At 40.1% G+C, this 26177-nt stretch overlaps 2 protein-coding genes across 8 annotated transcripts in view; both read right to left on the reverse strand.

The window, feature by feature from the left end:
* The window catches only part of MRPS28 (mitochondrial ribosomal protein S28), a 104196-nt gene extending 92666 nt beyond the window's left edge, over positions 1-11530 (reverse strand). For all 5 annotated transcript variants that reach the window (XM_059042431.2, XM_067017337.1, XM_067017341.1 and 2 more), the window contains exon 1: positions 11289-11530. In XM_059042431.2, the coding sequence (XP_058898414.1) occupies positions 11289-11504 (216 nt within the window). In that variant the 5' untranslated portion in view covers positions 11505-11530. The remainder of the gene's footprint in view (positions 1-11288) is intronic.
* Positions 11531-15196: 3666 nt separating this feature from the next.
* Positions 15197-26177, reverse strand: part of TPD52 (tumor protein D52) — a 121829-nt gene continuing 110848 nt past the window's right edge. For 2 of the 3 annotated variants that reach the window (XM_067017336.1, XM_067017335.1), the window contains 3 exons: positions 24133-24174; positions 22203-22251; positions 15197-18566 (listed from right to left, as the gene is read on the reverse strand). In XM_067017336.1, coding sequence (XP_066873437.1) covers positions 18447-18566; positions 22203-22251; positions 24133-24174 — 211 coding nt within the window. In that variant the 3' untranslated portion in view covers positions 15197-18446. The remainder of the gene's footprint in view (positions 18567-22202; positions 22252-24132; positions 24175-26177) is intronic. The other variant, XM_059042430.2, reaches the window with a different exon arrangement.

Here is a 26177-nt window from a genome sequence, read left to right on the forward strand (position 1 = left end):
AAAGAACCAGCTTTCAGTTTTATTGATCTTTGTTATCATTTCCTTCATTTCTTTTTCATTTATTTCTGATCTGATCTTTATGATTTCTTTCCTTCTGCTAGCTTTGGGGTTTTTTGTTCTTCTTTCTCTAATTGCTTTAGGTGCAAGGTTAGGTTGTTTATTCGAGATGTTTCCTGTTTCTTAAGGTAAGATTGTATTGCTATAAACTTCCCTCTTAGAACTGCTTTTGCTGCATCCCATAGGTTTTGGGTCGTCGTGTCTCCATTGTCATTTGTTTCTAGGTATTTTTTTATTTCCTCTTTGATTTCTTCAGTGATCACTTCGTTATTAAGTAGTGTATTGTTTAGACTCCATGTGTTTGTATTTTTTACAGATGTTTTCCTGTAACTGATATCTAGTCTCATAGAGTTGTGGTCGGAAAAGATACTTGATACAATTTCAATTTTCTTAAATTTACCAAGGCTTGATTTGTGACCCAAAATATGATCTACCCTGGAGAATGTTCCATGAGCACTTGAGAAAAATGTGTATTCTGTTGTTTTGGGATGGAATGTCCTATAAATATCAATTAAGTCCATCTTGTTTAATGTATCATTTAAAGCTTGTGTTTCCTTATTTATCTTCATTTTGGATGATCTGTCCATTGGTGAAAGTGGTGTGTTAAAGTCCCCTACAATGATGTGTTACTGTCGATTTTCCCTTTTATGGCTGTTAGTATTTGCTTTATGTATTGAGGTGCTCCTATGTTGGGTGCATAAATATTTCCAATTGTTATATAGTCTTCTTGGATTGATCCCTTTATCATTATGTAGTGTCCTTCTTTCTCTCTTTGTAATAGTGTTTCTTTTAAAGTCTATTTTGTCTGATATGAGAACTGCTACTCCAGCTTCCTTCTGATTTCCATTTGCATGGAATATCTTTTTCCATCCCCTCACTTTCAGTCTGCATGTGTCCCTAAGTCTGAAGTGGGTCTCTTGTAGACAGCATATATATGGGTCTTGTTTTTGTATCCATTCAGCCAGTCTGTGTCTTTTGGTGGGAGCATTTAATCCATTTACATTAAGGTAATTATTGATATGTATGTTCCTATTCCCATTTTCTTAATTGTTTTGGATTTGTTATCGTAGGTCTTTTCCTTCTCTTGTGTTTCTTGCCTAGAGAAGTTCCCTTAGCATTTGTTGTAAAGCTGGTTTGGTGGTGCTGAACTCTTTCAGGTTTTCCTTGTCTGTAAAGGTTTTAATTTCTCCATCAAATTTGAATGTGATCCTTGCTGGGTAGAGTAATCTTGGTTATAGGTTTTTCTCCTTCATCACTTTAAATATGTCCTGCCACACCCTTCTGGCTTGCAGAGTTTCTGCTGAAAGATCAGCTGTTAACCTTATGGGGATTGCCTTGTGTGTAATTTGTTGTTTTTTTCCCTTGCTGCTTTTAATGTTTTCTTTGCATTTAATTATTGATAGTTTGAGTAATGTGTGTCTTGGCATGTTTCTCCTTGGATTTATCTTGTATGGGACTATGCTTCCTGGACTTGATTAACTATTTCCTTTCCCATATTAGGGAAGTTTTCAACTATAATGTCTTCAAATATTTCCTCAGTCCCTTTCTTTTTCTCTTTTTCTTCTGGGACCCCAATAATTCAAATGTTGGTGCATTTAATGTTCCCAGAGGTCTCTGAGCCTGTCCTCAGTTCTTTTCATTCTTTCTTCTTTATTCTGCTCTGCAGTAGTTATTTCCACTATTTTATCTTCCAGGTCACTTATCTGTTCTTCTGCCTCAGTTATTCTGCTATTGATTCCTTCTAGAGTATTTTTAATTTCATTTATTGTGTTGTTCATCGTTGCTTGTTTCCTCTTTAGCTCTTCTAGGTCCTTGTTAAATGTTTCTTGCATTTTCTCTATTCTATTTCCAAGATTTTGGATCCTCTTTACTATCGTTATTCTGAATTGTTTTTCAGGCAGACTGCTTATTTCCTCTTCATTTGCTAGGTCTGGTGGGTTTTTACCTTGCTCCTTCATCTGCTGTGTGTTTGTCTTGTCATTTTGGTTATCTTACTGTGTTTGGGGTCTCCTTTCTGCAGGCTGCAGGTCTGTAGTTCCCGTTGTTTTTGGTGTCTGTCCCCAATGGCTAAAGTTGGTTCAGTAGGTTGTGTAGGCTTCCTGGTGGAGGGGACTAGTGCCTGTGTTCTGGTGGATGAGGCTGGATCTTGTCTTTCTGGTGGGCAGGTCTACGTCTCATGGTGTGTTGTGGGGTGTCTGTGGCCTTATTATGATTTTAGGAAGCCTCTCTGCTAATGGGTGGGGTTGTGTTCCTGTTTTGCTAGTTGTTTGTCATAGGGTGTCCAGCACTGTAGCTTGCTGGTCGTTGAGTGAAGCTGGGTCTTGGTGTTGAGATGGAGATATCTGGGAGAATTTCGCCATTTGATATTGCATGGAGCTGGGAGGTCTCCTGTGCACCAGTGTCCTGAAGTTGGCTCTCCCACCTCAGAGGCACAGCACTGACTCCTGGCTGGAGCATCAAGAGCCTGTCATCCACACAGCTCAGAATAAAAGGGAGAAAAAGTAGAAAGAAAGAGGATAAAATAAAACAAAGTAAGATAAAGTAAAATAGTTATTAAAATAAAGTTATTAAAATAAAAAATAATTATTAAGAAAAAAATTTTTTAAGTAAAAAACAAACAAAAAGCGGACAGACAGAACCCTAGGACAAATGGTGAACGCAAAGCTATACAGACAAAATCTCACACAGAAGCATACACATACACACTCACAAAAAGCGGAAAAGGGGAAAAAATAATATATCTTACTCTCAAAGTCCACCTCCTCAATTTGGGATGATTCGTTTCCTGTTCAGGTATTCCACAGATGCAGCGTACATCAAGTTGATTGTGGAGATTTAATCCCTTGCTCCTGAAGCTGCTGGGAGAAATTTCCCTTTCTCTTCTTTGTTCACACAGCTCCTGGGGTTCAGATTTGGATTTGGCCCCACCTCTGCGTGTAGGTCGCCTGAGGGCATCTGTTCTTCGCTCAGACAGGACAGGGTTAAAGGAGCAGCTAGTTCGGGAGCTCTGGCTCACTCAGGCTGGGGGGAGGGAGGGGTACGGATGCGGGGTGAGCCTGCGGCGGCAGAGGCCAACGTGACGTTGCATCAGCCTGAGGCACGCCGTGCGTTCTCCCGGGGAAGTTGTCCCTGGATCATGGGACCCTGGCAGTGGCAGGCTGCACAGGCTCCCGGGAGGGGAGGTGTGGATAGTGACCTGTGCTCACACACAGGCTTCTTGGTGGCAGCAGCAGCAGCCTTATCATCTCACGCCTGTCTCTGGGGTCCGCGCTGTTAGCCACGGCTCACGCCCGTCTCTGGAGCTCCTTTAAGCAGCACACCAGAAAACTAAGAGGGAAGAAAAAGTCTCTTGCCTCTTCGGCAGGTCCAGACTTTTTCCCGGACTCCCTCCCGGCTAGCCTCCCTCCCAGTTAGTGGTGCACGAACCCCTTAAGGCTGTGTCCACACAGCTGGCCCCAGTCCTCTCCCTGGGATCCGACCGAAGCCCAAGCCTCAGCTCCCAGCCCCCGGCCGCAGACAAGCCTCTCGGGCTGGTGAGTGCTAGTCGGCACCAATCCTCTGTGCGGGAATCTCTCTGCTTTGTCCTCAGTTCCCTCGTTGCTGCGTTCTTCTCCGCAGCTCCAAAGCTTTCCCCCTTCATCACCCGCAGTCTCCGCCCGCGAAGGGGCTTCTAGTGTGTGGAAACCTTTCCTCCTTCACAGCTTCCTCCCACTGGTGCAGGTCCTGTCCCTATTCTTTTGTCTCTGTTTTTTCTTTTTTCTTTTGCCCTACCCAGGTATGTGGGGAGTTTCTTGCCTTTTGGGAGGTCTGAGGTCTTCTGCCAGCATTCAGTGGGTGTTCTATAGGAGAAGTTCCACGTGTAGATGTATTTCTGATGTATCTGTGGGGAGGAAGGTGATCTCCGCATCTTACTCTTCCGCCATCTTCGCAGCCCCCCGCAATATATTAGCTGAAATGGCTGAGAGTGATAGGCTATACTAGATGAAGCTGAAATACCAGAACTTCCTCAGTATACCACAAAGAAAGGTATCCAAAGGCTTGAAGTGAATGGAATGCTGGAGTGGATTTACTGTTTATGATCTGTTCACCACTCCTTACTATGGTCCCCAAGAGGATTTAAAAGACACTCACTTCACCAAGGCTAAGAGAAATACCTGTTTGAAGGGAGCACCAGCATTCCTGAAAGCTGTATGGTAGAGATTCTCTGTAGGCCAGGAGTGACAGTGAGAACTGCTGCCAACAAGAGCTCCCTGAATTCAATGGAGATAATGTGGCAGGAGTCAAGCCAGCACTTACTAGCCAACAACATGGTGGCCATGGTTATCATACTGCAGCAGAGCCTAACAGCAATCCAACTAATCTGACCTGTAGAGCTCTTTGGTGTTGGCTGGTTGGTTATGGTGTCCTTAGAAATAAAACAGATGGGAAAACTCTAGTTCTAGAGGACAGAAGTCTGACTTGAATGCCACATATGAATATCAAGCCCCCTCCACCAATTCCCAGAGTTGAAGCAATTCTCAGACACCAAGCCTTCTGAATGAAGAGGAAGTTATGTCCCCTTGAGGAAAGATCCTGCTACAAAACCAAAAATTTGTATCACCAATCTTCCTTCTAGCTTTCCCAAAAGGAGCTGTGGCTATTTACCAGAATGACTGTTCACTGAGGAAGGAGAAATCATCAGACCTTTCAGGAATTATCTGAACTGACGCTAACTCTTCAAGAACCAACTCAATGCTAGTCAGAACAGGGGCTTATGGAGATCACGTGATAAATGGAGTTTTAGCTCAGCTCTATCCCATGAACCTGCTCTACAGTTCTCTCCCTAGTTCCGGAATGCACAATTGGAATAGGTATACTCAGCAACCGACAGGATCCCCACACTGGTTCCTTGATCTGTGGAGTGAAGGCTATTAAGGTACAGAAGGCCAAGTAAAAGATGAATTTGTTTGGTAGGTAGTAGAACTTCCTCTACCTACCAAACAAGTAAACCAAAGGCAATACCACATTCCTAGAGGCATTGAAGCAATTAGTGCCACTATCAAGGACCTGGAAGATGCACAGTAGTGATTCCTACCACATGCCCATTCAACTTGCCTATGAGGCCCTGCAGAAAACAGACAGGTCTTTGAAAATGACAATTTATTATCATAATCTTAATCAAGTGGTAACTCCAATTTCAGCTATTCCAGATGTCATTTCATGGCTGGAGCAAATCAAATATCCTCCAGCACCTGGTATGCAATAATTATCTAACAAATAAATGCTTTCTTTCCTAGACCTGTTAGTAAAGACTATATACCTCCAGGTTACATTAATTCTCTAGCTCTATGCCACAATCTAGTCTACAAAGACTTTGATTGCCACTCCATTCCACTGGACAGCATGCTGGCTCCATTTCATATGCTGATTAGACCTAGAAGCAGAAAGCTGCAACTCTTCCTGACACATGGTAAGACACATATATGCCAGTGGGTGGGAAATAAATCCCACAAAAATACTGGGCCTTAGTGAAATTCCTAGGGAGCCAAGGTCTGGGCTAGGTCAAGATACTCTTTTTTACCACTAAGAAAGAAGCTCAATGCCTAGTGGGTCTCTTTGAATTTTGTAGGCAACAAATACCTCATTTGGACATGCTTCTTCAAGTCTTTTACTAAGTAACCCAAAAAGCTGCCAGTTTTGAGTGGTGCCCAGAACAATATAAGGCTCTGCAAAAGGTCCAGGCTATCAGGTAAGCTCGTCTACTATTTGAGTTTTTACAACCCAGCAGATGTGGCAGTGGCAGTATATACACGTAGAATGAGACTCTGACAGACCTCCCTAGGTGAAGTGTAGTGCAGAGCTAGAGTACCTTTGAATGACAGCAGTAAAGGACTTTGAGCAGTATACTTGAATGATCATTTTGCCTGGAAAGAGAGATGGCCTAAGGTGGGGATCTGTATTGATTTGTGTGAAGTGACTAATGATTTTGCTGGATGGCCAGGTATTCAGCAGGAAGATGACTGGGAAATAGATAACAAGAAAGAGATAGGAAGATAGAATGGACACAGAGTGAGAAAATAAATGGGAATAATTTCTTCTGCAGAAAAGAATCTTAATAATCAAGGGATAAGATAACTAGTCATGTGGAGGTCAGTCAACCTCTTTCCCCAGCCACTCCTGCTCACTTCCCCAGTGGGTTCAAGAACAAAGCTGCCATGACAGCAGGGATTGCTTCTGTCTTAGGGGTAGGGGAGTTATCTCACATGTCCTAGACTATTGACTGACTAGGCATTTTACCAGGTGCAGGCCTAAATCCCTACAAACCAGGCTCCACTCAAATGTGACAGTTTCCTTTATTTCCTATGTTATTTAATTCCTATAGATAAAAACAAACTTAAGAGTTGTAATCACATTAGAAAAATTAATCAAAAGAGAAAATCTTGGGCTTCCCGGTGGCACAGTGGTTGAGAGTTCGCCTGCCGATGCAGGGGACACGGGTTCGTGCCCTGGTCCGGGAGTATCCCACATGCCGCGGAGCGGCTGGGCCCATGAGCCATGGCCGCTGAGCCTGCACGTCCATAGCCTGTGCTCCGCAACGGGAGAGGCCACAACAGTGAGAGGCCCGCGTACCGCAAAAAAAAAAAAAAAAAAAAAAAAAAGAAAATCTTAATATAACTTTTAAAAGAAAAAACAAAATAAAGCAAAATCCAAACACATATTCAACTAGTGAAAGCTAATGCTGACTTGAGAAGTCCTAAGAGTCTGATTGCATATGATCAGAGCACATGACCACCCAGAAAACAAAATACATACAGAATATATTCACCTTTTTTTGTAGGAAATGTATATAGTATTACTTATAGGTATATTATAGCTGTTGATTAAAAAAACCTACTTTCCCTAGAGATTTATATCTACCTCAATACACTCTTTCATTGTTTTTATATTAGCTGGTCATTTCCTCTAAACCTGCTTTGAAAATGTTAGACTCTACTGTGAAACTAGACATTTCAGAAGGTTTTATTTATTAGTTAGAGATAACGCTCCTAAAATTCTCTAATGTAAAAACCAGTGAGCACCATGGTTAAAACCAGAAATATTTTTCATCATTCCTTTACATATGAGTTTTTAAAACATTTGTGTAATTTTTTAAGTTGTCAATATAAAACTAGTGAGAAAACAAAGGGTTAAATAAAGCTGTATAATACTGCTATTTTATGAATTTAGAAGACTTAAAACTTATACTAAAAATAAGAGAATTGAAAGAAATCCTTCAAGTAAGCTATTTTTTGGATTTTCCCAGTATTCTGAAAGGACAAACTAGCTGATTTAAATATTCTATCTTCTGGAATATTCCAGCATTTTGAAATAAAAAGTGCCGATAAGAAATATTCATGAAAAAGTAAAAAATAACATTTAAAAATATTTACATAAACTCTAATATATTGCTAAAATGAAACTATAAAGTATAACATCAGTATTCTACATAAATAAGCTATAACAATATGTTATTCTCCATCTTAAAAAAATAAAACATTCTGTGTAGCCTCAAAAACTCTTGCAAACCATTTTTTCAATGTGCTGAAAAGTAATATGCCCCCCTCTACTGTTAAGAAACAGTAATATTCAGAAAGCAGAAAACCAATTCTTTGCTCAACTACTGCCACCCTGTGGCTATAAGGTGGATCTTTCACTATATCATAGCTCCCCATCGGCTTAACAGATCCTACAAATCTCTACTAAGTGACATAAAAGGGTTAATTTTTTAAATAGTTAAAAAAAAAAAACAAGAAAAAAAGAAAAAAGGTATTTGACTTTAAAAATGTATTTAGCAAACATTTACCAGGTCCTGTATTCATAAGTATGTGTTATGTTGGTTACAAAAATGAAAAGGACTTGGTCCCATCCTAAAAATAAACAAACAAACAAAAAAACACTTAAAGAGATACATGCATAAACCAATCTTAAAGCTACTAGGAAAATCTAGGAAAAGATAATGGATAAGTGAGCATGGATGAGTAAATGGCCTTTCAGGTCATTTAAACTTGAGATTCCTTTAACTGGTAACCTCACTGAAATTTTAGGATAGGGAATTCAGGATGAACTGTCCTTGATTAAATTCCTGCCTGCAGGGGAAAGTCCTTTTTAAGAATAACTTGCTTGGCTCTTACTGAATATCACTTATTTCTGAGGTGCACATATAGATACATGTCTGCACTCTGAGAGTAAGAATTAAACCAATGGTTAGGATGTCAACTTTCATTCCTATGTATATATACATTTTAATCCAATAACATGAGATGTTATTTCTCATTTATAGTTATTCAGACATCAAACTGTATAAATCTTATTCCAATTCATATCAACAAATATATATTAAATCCCTACTTATGTGTAAGGCATTATGCAAGGACTGAAAAGAGTAAATAAAAAATTACCCCGACCTTCAAGAATTACAATCTAGGAGACGGGATAAAACAAGTTCACAAATGGCTCTTATATAACTTAAGAGTTGTGTGTGTAAAATAAAGGTAGCATAAAACAAAGCCCCAAGACATTCAGAAGGAGTTTCACCTGGTTGGTGAAATGACAAAGGCCTAAAAGAAGAGGTGACTTTTACTATGGAATTTGCAGGCAGGGAAGCTAATTCTAGGGGACAGAGCAAAGGTAAAGAAATAATGCTTTGTTTAGGGAACAGCAAACTTTACCTTCTAAAAACAATTTTTTAAGCAGAAACCATGTTACAAATTAAATCTTACATAGAACCCCAATATATATAACATTAAGTGTAGTATTTTGTTGGTATAAGTGTATTTCATGAGTTCAAATTGATAGCATTTACTCATTAAGTCAAAAAATGTGAACATGCAGTTATTTTGATAAAAATTACAAACTGGTATCAGAGGTGAGAGATAAACAACTCCAGTTCCCAATTTTTGTATTTTGTTTTGACTGCCCACTACCAAGAAAATCCACTTATAATACCCCACATGTATAAGTGGGTGAGGAAACAGGCACTGTCATGCACTATAAGTGGAAGTGTGCAGTCTGTATGTATCAAAACTCAAATTGTGTGTACACATTGACCTAGTATATATCCCATAAATAAGCAAAAAAAAATGTAAATGATCACTGTACCACTGTCTGTATTAAGGGAAAAAAAGCCCCAGAAACAACCTAGAAGCTCATTAGTGAAGGCCTGGTGAAATAAATTATGCTATATCCACACCATGGAATACCAAACAAGTATTTTTTCAATGAGATATACAGTGAGACCTCTGTATTCACGGATGTGGGAGCTGCAGAGGGTTACCTGCACCATTTATATAAGGGACTTGAGCATCCAGGGATTTTGGTATGGCAGATGGTCCTGGCACCAAACCCCTGTGGATACCTAGGGACAGCAGTAAGTACACTACACTACACATATGTAAAGATAAGGAAAAATATTCAAAGATATACTTAAGTGAGAATAGCAATATTCAGCAGCAGCAATGAAAATATACTGAGTGCTTATTATCAGGTACTTGTGCTAAGTGTTTAAATAATGAATTCATTTAATCTCATAATAATCCCATGACAGGTTTTCCTTTTATAAAAAAAGGAAAAGAAGATAAACGGATATCAAGTAACCTTCCAAGGAAACACAGCCAGTAAATGACAGAAAAAATAGAATTCAAACCAAGTCTGTCTGAATCCAGAGCTTACATTCTTAAACATTAATAATTTAGTTTAAAATGTGTACGTTTTTAAGTATATATATATATAATTAGCTTATATTCATATACACATACATAAAATCTCTAGCAGTATGCATTTATAAAAATACACCTTCCAGCTTTGAGAAAGTGAGGAAAAGAAAAAGGGGGCTTTTATATATCACATAGTAACCTTCAGTGCTATTTACATGTTCCTTTTGCAATACTATTTTTATACTTTACAATTTTCTTCCAAAAATCCTGATCACACAATAAAGACGAACTTTATTCATCTTGTAATCTCAGGATACTCTTCAATTAAATAGTTCCAGAAACTTCAAAGAGTGAAGTGAAAGATTTTTCACAAAGTTGAATCTTTACATCAGTACCTAACAACTACTCATATTTCTCAACATGTCATAAAAGTACTGAAAACTTCCAATAAACACTAAAATAAAACTAACGTGGTATCTTCAGTTTTCTTATTACTCTGACAATTGTTTTTGCTCAGTTATTACTCTGGAGTAGCATATTTAACTCACATGCTCAAGCCTGTCCTATCCTCACTTATACAATCGTTTGTGAGCAGTCAAACAAAGATCTCAATTCAAAGACTGCTCAGATTGTACTGAAATTCAAATGTGCACTTTCTGTTCTATTCATTCATTCACGCATTGGGCAAACACTTACGGAGTACCCACTAAGAGTCAAGCACTGTGCTAGATGCTGGGCAGTTTTCTATAACCCACGACACTACCCATTGGTAAACTGTTTGGTACTGGTTCCCAAGGCGATGAGTACAGAAATTGAGACAGCTTACTATAGTTTAATATTGCCAGACATTCAATTTCATGTCCGCTGACTCAAATAATCTGACTTGTATTTACGTCTATTTCTTCCATTTTACTTATCTAGTAATTCTATAGCATTTTACAAAATTATTGCCTAGGACAGATGGATGTTTTTTAAAAAGGTCATTTACAGAAAAGGAAAGTGAAGCACTGACAGGTTACATTACTTGCTCAAGTTCATAGTGACAGTAATTCTGATCCACCTCTCCACTGAATTAAGAAATATTTATGATGAGCCTGGTACGCCAGACACTAACGTCCACACTGCAGCTACTGGGCAGAACAAGAGGAGCAGAGGGCCCTGCCTCTCCCAGTTTGAGTCCAACTTTACTCGGAGTCTCAAGAGTCGCCCTAGGCACGTTACTGGCAACGCTCGCTGCTGGTTTCCCTTCCAGCACTCGCCTGAGGAAGACGCGTGCAAAGGAGTGTGGGTAGCGCACGCCCAGCATATAGATGCTGTACAAAAGTACAACAAACGGAGGAAAAAGACCACCACATGCTCTGTTCTAAGTGGCCAGCAGGTGGGCCAAGCCACACCACGACCCCCACTCTACTCCCTACGCCAGGCCCCGTCCCCGCCTCTCGGTCCCACCCACCTTGCCAGGCCCACCCCCTACGCCGGGCTCTGTCCCGGCTCCCGGCTCCACCCACAACGGCGGGCCCCGCCCGCCAACGCGTCGCTGGCTTAGCTCCCACAACTCACTCTCATCCGCCCGAGCTCCGCCTTCCGCTGCAGCTCTGAGTGCCGCTTCAAAGAGCTCGCGAAGCCGCCTAGGCCCGGCCTAGGCTCCGTGGAATCAGAACTCTCGCTTCCGGAGCCACTTTCAGTGCTTGCGTCTCGACAGGGCCGAAAGAAGAGAAGCATTCGCAGGAAATGCCTGTCGGCAGTCACGGCACGGGCCCGGCACAGCGCCGCCATGACGGCTCCACAACCTCTGACCTTTGCCTTCTCCGCAAACGTGCAGGTCACGGGGCGGAGCAATGAGAGGCCCGCCCACTTGCGGAGCACTGTGGGCCGGTGGGCGTGGCCTAGTCGGTGTAAGGGAGAAGTGTGGTGTGAGAGAGACTTAAGGTGAAATTGGGGGACTAAATCCTTGGTGGGTCGCTAAGTTTTGCATGGAAAGGGTTTTTTGTTGGAGCAGTTGCGCCCTCGCGGGTGCCCTTTGGACCTGTACTGCTGTAAATTCTAGTAATGCGACTCTTGCTGGCCCCGCCGCCTGCGTGTCTGCCCCAGATGGCCCCAAGGCTCTCTCTGGTCGCCACCGCTCTTCAGGTCTTTGCTCCAATGCGACGTTCTCCTTGACTATCTTATTTAGAATTGGAATCCCAGACAATATGCCACGTAGTTTACTTAGTAGTAATTTTGTTTAGCGTCTGCTCTCGATTTGTAAACTCTTGAGGGCAGGAATTTTGCTGTTGAATCCCTGACATCGGGCACATGGTAGGGCTCAAACATTTGTGAAATCCGGATCTAAGTTTGTCTTTCATCGCCTATCCTGTGGTCAGCCCATCCACGTTACAAAAATATTAACTTGAGACATTTTTGGTCACCTCTTAGTTACAATCCCTTCTCCTAGGGAATTAAGGAATTTTGTAATGCCAAAACATACACCACCAGAGGCCCACCCTCACTTATGCTTTTCTCCCTACCCGCCCCATGTTAATTGCCAGAATTTGCCCACCTTCTTCAAAACCGAGCCTAACTCCATTTTTTTTTTTTTTTTTTTTGCGGTACGCGGGCCTCTCACTGTTGTGGCCTCTCCCATTGCAGAGCACAGGCTCCGGATGCGCAGGCTCAGCGGCCATGGCTCACAGGCCCAGCCGCTCTGCGGAATGTGGGATCTTCCCAGACCGGGGCACGAACCCGTGTCCCCTGCATCAGCAGGCGGACTCGCAACCACTGCGCCACCAGGGAAGCCCTAACTCCATTCTTTTTTTTAACATCTTTATTTGAGTATAACTGTTTTACAATAGTGTGTTAGTTTCTCCTTTACAACAAAGTGAATCAGTTATACATATACATATGTTCCCATATCCCTTCCCTCTTATGTCACCCTCCCTCCCACCCCTCTAGGTTGTCACAAAGCACAGATGTGAACTCCCTGTGCTATGCGGCAGCTTCCCACTAGCTATCTAATTTACATTTGGTAGTGTGTATATGTCCCTGCCACTCTCTCACATCGTCACCGCTTACCCTTCCCCCTCCCCATATCCTCAAGTCCATATTCTAGTAGGTCTGTGTTTTACTCCCGTCCTACCACTAATCTCTTCATGACATTTTTTTTTCTTAGATTCCATATATATGTGTTAGCATACGGTATTTGTTTTTCTCCTTCTGACTTACTTCACTCTGTATGACAGACTCCAGGTCTATCCACCTCATTATAAATAACTCAGTTTCATTTCTTTTTATGGCTGAGTAACATTCCATCGTATATATGTGCCACATCTTCTTTATCCATTCATCTGTTGATGGACATCTAGGTTGCTTCCATGTCCTGGCTATCGTAAATAGAGCTGCAATAAACATTTTGGTACATGACTCTTTTTGAATTATGGTTTTCTCAGGGTATATGCCTAGTAGTGGGATTGCGGGGTCATATGGTAGTTCTATTTGTAGTTTTTTAAGGAACCTCCATACTGTTCTCCATAGTGGCTGTATCAATTTACATTCCCACCAGCAGTGCAAGAGTGTTCCCTTTTCTCCACACCTTCTCCAGCATTTATTGTTTCTAGAGTTTTTGATGATGGCCAATCTGACCGGTGTGAGATGATATCTCATTGTAGTTTTGATTTGCATTTCTCTAACGATTAATGATGTTGAGCATTCTTTCATGTGTTTGTTGGCAATCTGTATATCTTCTTTGGAGAAATGTCTATTTAGTTCTTCTGCCCATTTTTGCCTAACTCCAATCTTGAAGTGTTTATGAATTAAGCTGTCCACCCAACTTCTACCCAGCATTTTTATATTAATGCGCAGTTATCTGGAGGGAGGTAGCAAGCACTTTTCCAGCTCATTTACAAGTAGTTGGACAGAAGGAATTTTTATGTATGACCACAGCCCCTATTTTAATAATGCTTTTGACTGAGACTTTTTTTTTTTTTTGGCTGCGCTGCGGAGCTTGCAGGATTTTAGCTCCCCGAGCAGGGATTGAACCCATGCCCTCAGGAGTGAAAGCGCAGAGTCCTAACCATTGAACCACCAGGGAATTCCCAATAATGCTTTTGACTGTGGATTTTAAAACTCCGATGTTCTCATCAACTGCGTAGACAGCAGACAGAACCCTAGAAGTGCACTGACCTTAGAATGGTGCATGACTGTATGAATCACACACAACTTATTACTAGCCACCTGTTCGGCAGTCCTTAAATTCGGTGGAGAGCTTAAGATAAATTCTACTCCAGGTGAGTTCTCCCTTTTGGTACATAAACCGTTTCTTTCCCTTGACCATTAACGAAGTCTTGCCGAAGATATTTTTGCATTACTTTTTATGGCTTTTGCCACTTGTTTCCCTTCAGGAAAAAGTGTGGTAAATTGAAAAGAGTGTTGACCAGTGTTCTTAGCTCTAGTTCGACCTCCAGTCTTGATCGCAGGCAAGCCAATTTAATGTTGCTGATTTGGTTTCCTCACGTAAAACCAAGTTACCAGCCTCTGTCTTAAATTTAAGGAAGTGTTTTGTAAACTTAACTAAATCAGCATCTACAGAACAAATGGGATTACTAATATCCCAGCTCTAAAATTCAGTAGATGTATTATCTTCATGTCCTACCTCAGCCAGAGATAAATTCCTTCAGTATTGTGATAATGCATTTGGGGACAAATCCTGATGTTTTTAATGGATAAGAGTAAGTTTGCATCAACTGACTTCAAGTATGCCTAGTTCTCTGCCTTTGGTAGAGCATCAGAATCATCAAAGGAGAGAGGGTAAAGGACTCAGTGAATCTGCACACTGTCCTTGCCTGTATAAGTGCCAATTGTAAAAACAACCCTAATGGCAGTATTTCAACATCATGGCACTTCGGATCCTGCTGTATTCCTTGAACCACAACCACACTTTCTTTCTTGATTTATTAAAAACACAAGCTTCTTTTTTCCCGTATAGCTTGCAAATTGTTAGTATGCTTTTAAAAAAATATTAGTAATGGCAGATGACAAGTGAATAAAAAAATAATTCAAGTTCTGGCTCCATGTCTACTGGCTGTGATTTCATCTATAAAACTGTGACAGCACCACATCCTTGAGTGAGGAATTAAAGGAAATGGGTGTGAAATGCCCAATACCTACTAAAAGCTCAATAAATAGTGGCTAGGTGGAGGTGACCAGAAGGTTATTTAGAAGCTCATACCTCTCAAACATGCATGAAAACCTGGAGTAAAGATAGGGCTAGTGATACACCGGAAAGATATGTTATTACTGTAAAGACAGTCATTTCAACCATGGAGATGAATACAATCATTAAGGAGATTGTGTAGAAGATGACTAGAGCTAGGCAATAACATTTAAGGAGTTGGAAGAAGAGAATACCAGAGAATAGTCAAACTGGAAAATGAGAAAAGAATTAATTCTAGAAACCAAGGGGGAAACTTGAAAGCACATTGAGATGAAGCGTGTTAAAGTGAAAGTCACCAAGTAGCGTTTTATTTAAGTAAAATCCTGGCAGGTGATAGGCACATGCAGGCCCTGCCCTCTCAGGGCTCACAAACTAAAAGTTCTTTTGGCTCATTTTGATTTTGGTTCATTTTTATTTCACAATCAGAACGTGGAAATTGAAATCTATGAATTGTAGGTTTACTTAAAAGTGATAATGCTTTATTATTAACTGTAAACCAATATGGCCTCTATAATAATCCAATTACAATAGGACAGTCACTAGTTAATGGCCAAACGTCTCCCCATTATGGGCAAAAATCTGATTTTTCATCTGGATCTTAAGAGCTGTAAAGAAACCCATGCGATCCTGATATAGGGCCTTATGCAGCCTCTCTGGCACAAATACAGCAAATAGTCACAAATTTCTTTTTGTAGTCAGCATGTAGCGTTTTTGTTTGATACACTGAGTCTATACAACTGCTCCTGGTTCTTTCTATACCCAGGATATGAAGGGTCTGGAGAGAAGTTGTATAATTAATGGATTTACCCCCTTTCCTCAGCAGATAGGTAATACAAAAGGACCCATGCCCAAATTATAGACTTTTTATTGTTTTCAAATACTATACAAAAAAAAAAAAAATAGACAGTAGTATCTCTTCCTTAACAGATCCAGAAGTAGTGAGTCCAGATTCAACATGTTTTTTCTCTATTTCAGCAGTTTGAGTTACTGCTAGGATAATCCAATGGTTTCTACTCTCTTCCATTGATTACTTCGGCCTCATAGGTGTGAGAATTCTTGCTTTATTTCCCACAAACTCCATAAATTAAGGAGTTCCTTTGTAAGAAGGGGATAATTTCAGGAATTATTTTCTTCTGTCACACTTCTTGAATCCTTAAATAGCTGAGATTTCACTCCTGTTGCTATGTTTTTCCAGTGTCAAACACAAAACACAGTAGAATGACCGGGACCCCTCTCTGCTGTTCTTAGTAATTACTGTGTTCTAAATTGCTTAAATATCTGTGAATTCATAATATTGAATCTTCCACAAAGACTACTTGGGGTAATATTTCTAAGTCGATGTTTCTTTTTCTAAATTTATCCTTCCTCTACTGTTTTGTTGCTTTTAAGAGGCAAGGGTACTCTGCAACAGATTAAATCATTTCTAAATTAAGTGTAGGTAGATGTCTAGAAAAGTGATTCTCCAATTTCTTCTTTTACAACCATCACCAATACCCACATATACCCATCCCACCTTCCAACCCTACTTCTATCATTTCTCTCATAAAGTAAGGAGACTTGAGGATATTTCACTCAATGAAAGAAACTGCCACCTTCTCCATTTTGCTTTGTTAAAAAGACAACAATAGGGCTGGACATCCAAGAAACAATGTGATGAAAAGAAGATGTGATAAAAACAACTGAAAGACTAACTGGTTGAAAAAATAATTTAACAGCTATGTTGAGTAACCACAATATTTCTATAAAAAGACAGATTTCTACATGTCGACTCCTCTAGGACAGTGCTTCAACAACATTTGCCTTAAAGCCTTTTCAAGTAAATAATTTATGGTATCTGATACCATGAAGCAGTGATTTAAAGCAGATGGTAAAAAACGGCCTTTTTTTTAAAGCATAGATACCGGCTGATTATGTAACATAACAAAGCTGTGTCCAGACCACTGGTCTCATAATAAATATTGAGACCTATACTACTGATATACAGAATTTATTAAGCTTTTCACATGTAATAGAGCATAGTTTCAGTTGCATCTGAAGTGCTAACAAAAGCTCCAGCAATCAAGAATGGCAGCATGTTATCAATATTTTATAACAATCAACACTTGTAGCTTTTCAGATTTGGATAAGATAATTTATCCCAAAGTAAATCTAGTCATGCTTTTAAAAAATGCTTTAGGTCACTCCAAGCTTGGCAATTAACATTTGGCATAAACAATAATAAAACAATCACAACTTGATAAATAACAAATACAACATTGTAGGCCATAACCATACACAGCATAAGGAAAAGATGGTGAGGAGTAAGTAGCCATTAGAATTAATAGAGTACCTTGGCCTCCATGCAGATACTTCCAGAGGCTTTGGCTCATTCAGCCCTGACACTCAGTTTTCAAAGCAGGGGGCAATATCTACAGTATCATTTTGTAATTTCCAACACACTGAAAACAAGTAAGTAGAAAATGATGAGTTGATTTTTATGAATGCATTAAATCCTCAGGGGTTATCACCAACCCCTTAGTATAAAATTTTTTCAAGTTATATTAGTCATATGTGTGCTTCTTACTGTAAATGCTGCTAAATGAATTAAATGAAGACAACAGTGTTTCCCCTAATGTGATTGATTTTAGCACTTTTCAGCTACCTAGATCTAAAACTCTTTCAGGCTTTTGAACTGAACGTTTGAGGACACTGTTCATATTTCAACCTATTGATAATAAAATATGCTTGATTCAGAACATTAACTTACAATCTATTCCAAAACTAAAATTTTAATCTGGTGCAAAATAAGTAGCTATAAGTGGCACAATAGCCATGACGCGTAATGACCATGACACTGAAATGGTTACTGTCAGAGATGGTGATAAACAAGGATGTGAGGGCTCTACTCTCAAGTCGCCTAGGATTTTGAATTACTGTCTGTACATGTTGTCACTTACAAAACTATAATAAATTGAATATTTAGTCTGGTGTCTTCAAACACCCACGATATAAGATAACTTATACCAAAACAATATTTATTCGAAAATATTTTTTGTACCTGGTAGTTCTTCCCTTGGAGGTCAAGAACAATTTGCCAGAACTTTTAATAACCAGGATACAGAAAATTTTAAAGAATAATCTTACCTAGGAATCAAATATACAGAGATTCAAAGGGGAAAAAAGAAAATGGGATAGAAGACAAAAAAGATCAAACTGGTATCCCAGATCCAGAGCAATTTTGTAAAGTTGGAAAGCAATTCTGATAACCCACAGCTTCTTAGATCATTCTAGTGAGGATCTCCAGGTACTATATATGTTTTTATAATGATATTTTCTAAATAAAGGGCCTTAAATGCACATAAAAGGGTGTTTCCCAGGAATAGAGGTTAAGATATTTTACGTTGTTCAACCCACAAACTATTTGGTCAAAGGAATATGTAAAGCTCAACAAAAGCACATCTGGTGGAAATTCATGGCAATGAATGTTGACAAGATGTGCTTGGATCTCGCTTGCAGCATCTGGCAGTGAGCAGCAGAACAAAGGTGGAATCTCACAGGCTCTCCTGTGTCTGTTCTGGAAGAGGCTCCGTGGTGGTGGAACTAGCGTTTGCAGTCGAATTCAAGACTTCTCCAAAATCACCACCAGCAGGCTTGGTTCCTCCTACTTTAGACTTTTAAAATAAAAGTTCAAAAAGGAAGAGACATTAGGAAACATAAACTTCGCTGACTAGGCATAAAGTAACTCAAATTTTACTTTGAAGGACAAATAAATCAGGAGCCTAAGAGCTCAGTGATGATTTGTACAGAATTTAGTACTGTTGTAATGTTCTATGCGGTTTCACAGAAAAACTTCTGCAGTTTCCATGCTGAAATATTCAAATTGGTAAATTCTACCCCTCCACTTTTTTCCCCTATCTGCTTATTGTTCTTCACGGGGAAAGCTGTCTGAAGAATTTTGTAAGGCCTATTATGCGAAAGTATCTACTGAACTCTCTTTATATTTGGGTAACACTTTGAGAAATATTATTGAGTAAAACAAAGGAAAGAAATATATGTATGCTTCCCAGTTATAGCATAAACTTTCTAGCGTTTTGCTGCTTAAAGACTGCTACACGGACCTAGAGACTCAACATCACCAGGGAGCTTGTTAGACATTTGAAACCTCAGACTGGCCTCCCCATCGCTGTTTGCAGAATTGAAATCCAGGCTTTAACAAGATCTCCAGGAGCTTCCTATACACATTATAGTTTGTGAAGCACTACTCCCAAGTTATCTGGCCTGAAAATTTGTCAGTAAACATTTGTTTGAATGAATATATCTGCCCCGCATTTGTATACTATTGTATGCTTTTCAAAACCCTTACACATCCTTAATGACATTGATGAATCTATGCTTCCTGCCCCCCGTCACCCCCTCTCCTGCCCCCATTACATCTCATGACTGACCAACAGGACAGCTGACTAACATTAAGAAACCAGTCAATGATCAAGGATGCAACTCACAGTGGGCTTGCATCTGACCTTGCTCTTAGCTCAGTCTTGACTGGCCACAGATTCATTAACAATCGGAATCTAGTTGAAATTTTCTCTCATTTCTTCTTGGTCTCCCATCCAAAATCCTTGAATTGCGTGAAAAATGTGCATGACTTGTATCCACTGTATATTTATTAAATTTATTAAACATTCCTTAATTATGAGAAAATGTTAATACCTCTTGCAATTCACAAGTCTAAAACAACTCCTCCCCACAACTGGTCCCTTCTCTATTCTAAGACCATGAATGTCAGTAGTAAATCCCAGTCAGACTCCTGGAGTTATCCTTGGTCCTTCCCTGTCTTGTTCCACATCCAATCGATCACTAACTTTTTCTCTGTCACTTGTAAAGTCTAGATATCTCTCGACTCTGTCCCACTGGCACTAGTTCAACTCACCACACCAACATCTTCGGCCTGGATTACAATGCCTCCCTCCCACCTTGTCTCCTCCAGTCTCTCTCCCCTTAGCTCTGCAGGGCCGACAGTGATCTTTCTAAAATGCACAGAAGAATGTGCAACTCGGGTTGTTTAAAATCTTTCAGTGGCTTCCCACTCTTTCCTTAACGTGGCCCACCCATCTCTCTAGCTCCATCTCCTGCTCGATACCCCACAGCCCAGCAAAGTTCCTGGTGTTCCTCAAAGGGGCTCCAAAGCTTCAAACGTTCCCCTCAATCTAAACGTTTGGTTTCCATTTACATTACTGCATCCTCTGGGAAGCCTGCTCTGACCTTCCCTCCTGCCAAGCATAACAGAAATTCCCGCCATTGATCCTCACTGCAGCCTTGACTTCCACTGTCATAGCACCTTACCCTGTGTTTATTTTCATTGGCCATTTAATTGTCTAAACATCTTCAGAAAGGGTCTGTGTCTCTACTGCTCACCATGTTATTTCCAGGGCCCAATACTCATCTCCCGGCACATGGCAAATGCTCAATAATCACAGTTAATGACTTAATCCAAAATCTAAATGTAAGTACATGTACACCCGATGTTTAACTGAATATCAGTGTAAGTTAGAAAAACTGCATCCCAAGCACACAATTATATTTTACAGCTTCCTTGGTGACATTTGTCTAATACACTGTACTATTAAAAAATACATTTTTATTTGAATGGTGCCTAGTCATATTTAAAAAACTGATTTCACTACAATTTAGAGAGTCTGAATATACTCAGGAGGAAAGTACACAGTAAATGACCTGGAAGTTTCTCTTCTTCAGTGTCAAAAGAACTGAGGCTTTCCTGGTTTTCCAGCTAGTCATTTAAAAAACTAATGCTCAGGGTAGATTTCAAGGAGAGGCTATGATATTCCTAAAACACTGAGCACTGATTTAGAGTAAAATCTTGACTTCTTGCAATGCACGGTTTGTTTTCAAACACCTGACTAGGCATTAATAAAGATAAAGCAGGCCTCTGGTACTGACCTAAAAGAATGACTACGATGTATTTTTTGCTCATCAAACATGTATTGAGTAGCTGTGATATGCCAAGGACTACTCTAAGCCCTGGCGATGCATCGGTGAGCGAAAAGAACAGAGGCCTGCGTTTGTGGGTTCATTAGAGCATGCGTGCTAGGGGGGTTGAACGAACAAGCTGTAGGACTGCACAGTGTGATTCCTTTTTGAAAAACATTTATACATTTATGTAGAAACAGAAAAGGTGGGTAGTAGTGTTTGTATGAGCAAGAAAAAAGGATTCAGATCATGATACAGTGTTTGGTTTTCTTTCTGTAAGCATACCCTGATTCTGTAATTTTAAAAAGATACATTTAAAAGCAAGTGACTCAATCACAATTCTAAAAGACAAAATATTAATATTTTAAAGATGATTTATATAAAACACTTTAAGATATTAGTTTTAACCCTTAGAAAATATCCACAGTAACTACCAGAATTTGTTTAGGAAGAAATGACCATATGGGCTTCTCTGTAGAGAAGTCTGGGCACTAAATGGGAACAAAATGACATGTTTGGTCACTTGTGATCCTTGATGATTTTACAGTTTTGAATATAATCTTGAAGATAATACAATTTACAAATTAATAAAGCTGATTATTAGAGGAAAATGTCCACCTTCACAAATATCAAAGCAATCAAAAAATAAAACAATGAGTTATCAATGATGATCACCACGGCATCATCATCATAATAAAAATGTCCAATAATTAAGGACTGAACAAACAATATCCATTATAAGGCTATAAGCAGCTATTGGACATAATACTGAAGAAGAATAATGATACAGAAACATGTTTATGATTTTTGGTTAATTCTTTTCTTTTGTTAATTTTTAAATTTAATTTTACTTATTTTTTTATACAGCAGGTTCTTGGTTAATTCTTTTTTAGAGTGTAACAGCACAGTCCTACAACATCACTGTCTGTGGGTCGTAGGACCACTTTTTTGTGCTTTATTTTTTGTACTTTTCTATATTGTTTTTAATTTTCCACAATAAGATTTATGTTAAATTTTGTCCAATGACAAAAGTATCTGAATAATGCAAAAAGCAGCACAAACTTCTAAAGTACTACTGTTCTTTAAAATTATACATTTCTTTTCAGCACTTATGCTGGCCATGCTACAATATACACTCAAAAAAATTGATTAAAAGAGTATACATCATCTTAAATGTCCATAAATAATGTAAAGAAAGTTATTGAAGTTCTTTAACTATTTTTAGAAGGAAATACTAATTTGAGTAATTTACCCACACCAAAGAAAGTTAAGGCATCAAACAAGGTAACACAAAAGACCCTGTTCATTTCTCTACTTGCCTTTAAGTTTTCAACCTTTTCCTCAAATGATTTGAATGTTGGGGAGTTTCTATGGAGAGAAAAGAAAAACAAATGGTAAATTACAAACACTGAACAAAAAGGCCAACAATTTTGAAAACATTATTAGCTGACTGTATTCCTCTTCGCCATTATTCTCAATCAGCAAAAGAACACATATACCATATGTGACACCTGTTCCACAGATGTGCCGGCATACGTACAAACATTTTATTATGTGAGATCATCGATTTTGTTCTAAGATTTCTACAACGATGTTTTCAATTCCTTGAACAGAGCAGGTCTTAGACATATAGAGAGAGTCAAGTACATGTGTGAAGAGACGGAACAAAGTCAGGTACAATGTTGAGTCTGTCACTTTCCCAACCAACTTGTCACGGTATAAGAAAATGCCACTGTTAGATCAGTCTGATTCTGGCTAAGGTGCTGCACTCTAGAACTCATGTTTAAATTCACAGGTTGCCTGGCAAGATTTCTACATGAACCCACATACCTAAGCAGGACAAGCAAACCACAGGAGGTTCCACACCAGGGATCCTGGTTCCCAGGAGCAGCATAACAGACAGGGAAAGGAGAGACCAAAAGGAAGGGGAGAGCACAGAAATGTGGCTTTGGCCACTTCACAAAGCTGCCCCAACTGACAGAAGCTCTCTGAGCCCACAGGAAGCCTCTCCTGTGACTTCACATGCATCCATTTGAATTAAGGAGGATCACAGCACCTGTGTCGCTCCCACCTGGGTTTCCACAGCTTTTATACTATCCACCTGACCTCCAGTATCTTTCCTACTACCATGATGAAAAAGGAGAAGAAGGGAACAAGGGGTTTCCTCCTTCCCATCGTGGGGACGGGCAATCGGTCCCAAAGTGTGGTTCCCAGACCAGCTGCATCAGTAGCTCTTCGGAAGCTGTTAGCAAAGCAAATTCTCAGCCACCCCAGGCCTACAGAATCAGAAACTCAATGTGGGCCTGCTAGGCAGGGGCTTTTAATAAGCCCTCCACGTAGCTCTGAGGTACACTAAAGTTTAAGCCAAGCATGTATTGTTAAAAATCCTCTGCCTCTACAGAGAGGTCAGGTGAGGTCGTAGAATGTGCCACTTGCAAGTGCTTACTGATGAAAGAGGACACTAGAATCAGATCACTGTTGGCTCCAAATGTCACAGTGGAATGAGGGAAGTAGAAATGGGGAGGATGAAAGAAAAGGGGGGCTTCCCTGGTGGCTCGGTGGTTAAGAATCTGCCTGCCAATGCAGGGGACACAGGTTCGAGCCCTGGTCTGGGAAGATCCCACGTGGCGCGGAGCAACTAAGCCCGCGCACCGCAACTACTGAGCCTGCGCTCTACAGCCAGTGAGCCACAACTACTGAAGCTCGCGTGCCTAGAGCCCGTGCTCCACAACAAGGGATGCCACCGTAATGAGAAGCCTGTGCACCACACTGAAGAGTGGCCCCCGCTCGCCGCAACTAGAGAGAGCCCGCGCACACCAACAAAGATCCAACACGGTCAAAAATGAGATTTAAAAAATTGATTAATTAAAAAAAGAAAGAAAAGGGGATTGTAACTAAAGCTAATGCAGACAGAGGAGGTGGGACACCTACATCCATGAAAACAGAAGGTTGATTAGATGAGCACTGTTCCCTTTTTTTTTAATTAAACAGATTCCACATATGAAACAATTTAACAGGTTTACAAAACAAAGAAGAAAGAGTAATTCCTTTTTCTAATCACAAACATTTAATGGATTTCTTACACCAACCTAAGATTGTTAGGAAGAGCAACTGAAAACTGGTGACAGTTTTCACAGCTTGTTTAGAGTAGAATTCTAGCTCTTACTTCAGAACAGTTCAAGTTAAATATCTAGATTAAAAAAATAAGAAAGCATCAGACCAACTACATTTTGTAAAAATATACTTTACCTCATAGCAGGCATGCTAATTGAGTGTTGAATGGAGCGTATACTAAGAGGCAGCATTAAAAAGAGATAGAAATGGAGTTAGTAAAGTGGTGATTAGACATTATAAAAAGCAAACAAAACTCAGTTTTCTAGGAGCTTGTTCTTCTGGCACCATGAAGAATTACCTGTTTTTTGAGGTGGAGGGGATCAAAATTATTTCAACATAATTTACTTTTATTCATGAGCCAATTTAATTCTAGCAGTTAATAGAGCTAATGATCAACTTTGCATTCTTATAGCACTTTGAAAATTTGTAAAGTGCTTTTACTAGTATCTGTAATGAATGTAGCATCAAGGCTCAAAAGTTAATAATTTACAGGTCACAGCACAATCGTGAATGGAACTTGGGTCTTTAAGACTCCTAATCCAATGTTTACCACCTCCCCTCAAAAAATGAAGCACACACACACACACACACACACACACACACACACACACACACAAGTGAGACCACTGAAGGGCTCCTGCAGTCGTTTTTCTCCCACATACTTGTTAACAGAACAGGAAGGTTTCAAAGTCACTATTTGACAACTTCAAGTGACTTTAAAATTACGTATCACTTCTTAGTGGTAGTCGTATCCAGTTTTCTAGTAAGAGAAACATGTATTTCATCCCAAACTAAATGTCCTTATAAGCCACTGAAATAACATTTGACCCCCTGTTTTACCAGGACCAGCTTTGTATTCAAGGGCAAAGCAGTTCACTGACCATTTGGGTTCAAGGTTATCTACCTCCAGCCATCTCCCATAGAGAACACCTCACAAGATGAAAGTACCTAAATTCTTGGGGCTCACTAAGTCACTATATGTACCCTGCTGATACTGTTAACATGCTTATTAGCATCTTGATCACTGACACAGCATTTTGGGGTAAGCTGGACAGTCCAAGGTATCAATTCTCAATTATATTTAAGTACTGTGTGTGTTTACGATTTAGTTTTCTCCAAGATTCCGTTGTTACAAATGACAATGTGTTTCAATGTAGCTCCTCAAATCTAGTTCTGCACTCGTATGGAGTATGATCTTGATATGAATCAAAAGAAGCTGACGGGGCTTCCCTGGTGGCGCAGTGGTTGAGAATCCGCCTGCCGATGCAGGAGACACGGGTTCGTGCCCTGGTCCGGGAAGATCCCACATGCCGCGGAGCAACTAAGCCCATGAGCCATGGCCGCTGAGCCTGTGCGTCCGGAGCCTGTGCTCCGCAACGGGAGAGGCCACAACAGTGAGAGGCCCGCGTACCGCAAAAAAAAAAAAAAAAAAAAAAAAAAAAGAAGCTGACGGCTCGTACAGTCAAATAATCAGTAAAATATTTGGACATCTTTGTACTTAATGTTGTACACAATATAGGAAAAGATCCATTGTAGCTCAGCATTCTCTCTTCCTATCACAATGGTAGATACCTTGGATATAAGACTATATTCTGGGAGGGATTTGCTAATTCTTTTCCTGCTTGATTTATTACAGTGTGTTGGATCCATATTTTAAAGACAGAGATTAATAAAAATCACCTGTCTTAGTTTACAATACCAGAACTCCAAAAGCTACCTGCCCTTCCTTGGACCCTTCTGAAAAAGCTGCCTCTGTAAGTCACATTCCCAAAGCCAGCTTCCACCATCACCAATATAACAACTGGATCGGTAGAGTTTCACCCACCAGAGCTAACCTCCTGGTGATTTACAAATTGTTTAGACCAAATTAAAAAAAATTTTGATTTGAGATCATTAAGATTCCTATCCTGGGATTTTGTAATCAGAACACTAAGCCGCTGGTCAGTTAGTGGTAGGTACTTGAACCAGAAAGTCATGTAGTGTTCGATGTTGAGGAAGACATTTGGGGGGACCAGGTACAAGCTTCAAGAATGCAGAGGAGGGCTTCCCTGGTGGCGCAGGGGTTGAGAGTCTGCCTGCCGATGCAGGGGACACGGGTTCGTGCCCCGGTCCGGGAAGATCCCACATGCCGTGGAGCGGCTGGGCCCGTGAGCCATGGCTGCTGAGCCTGTGCATCCGGA

Source organism: Kogia breviceps, chromosome 17 (genome assembly GCF_026419965.1).
Source record: "Kogia breviceps isolate mKogBre1 chromosome 17, mKogBre1 haplotype 1, whole genome shotgun sequence".
Classification (NCBI taxonomy): domain Eukaryota; kingdom Metazoa; phylum Chordata; class Mammalia; order Artiodactyla; family Physeteridae; genus Kogia; species Kogia breviceps.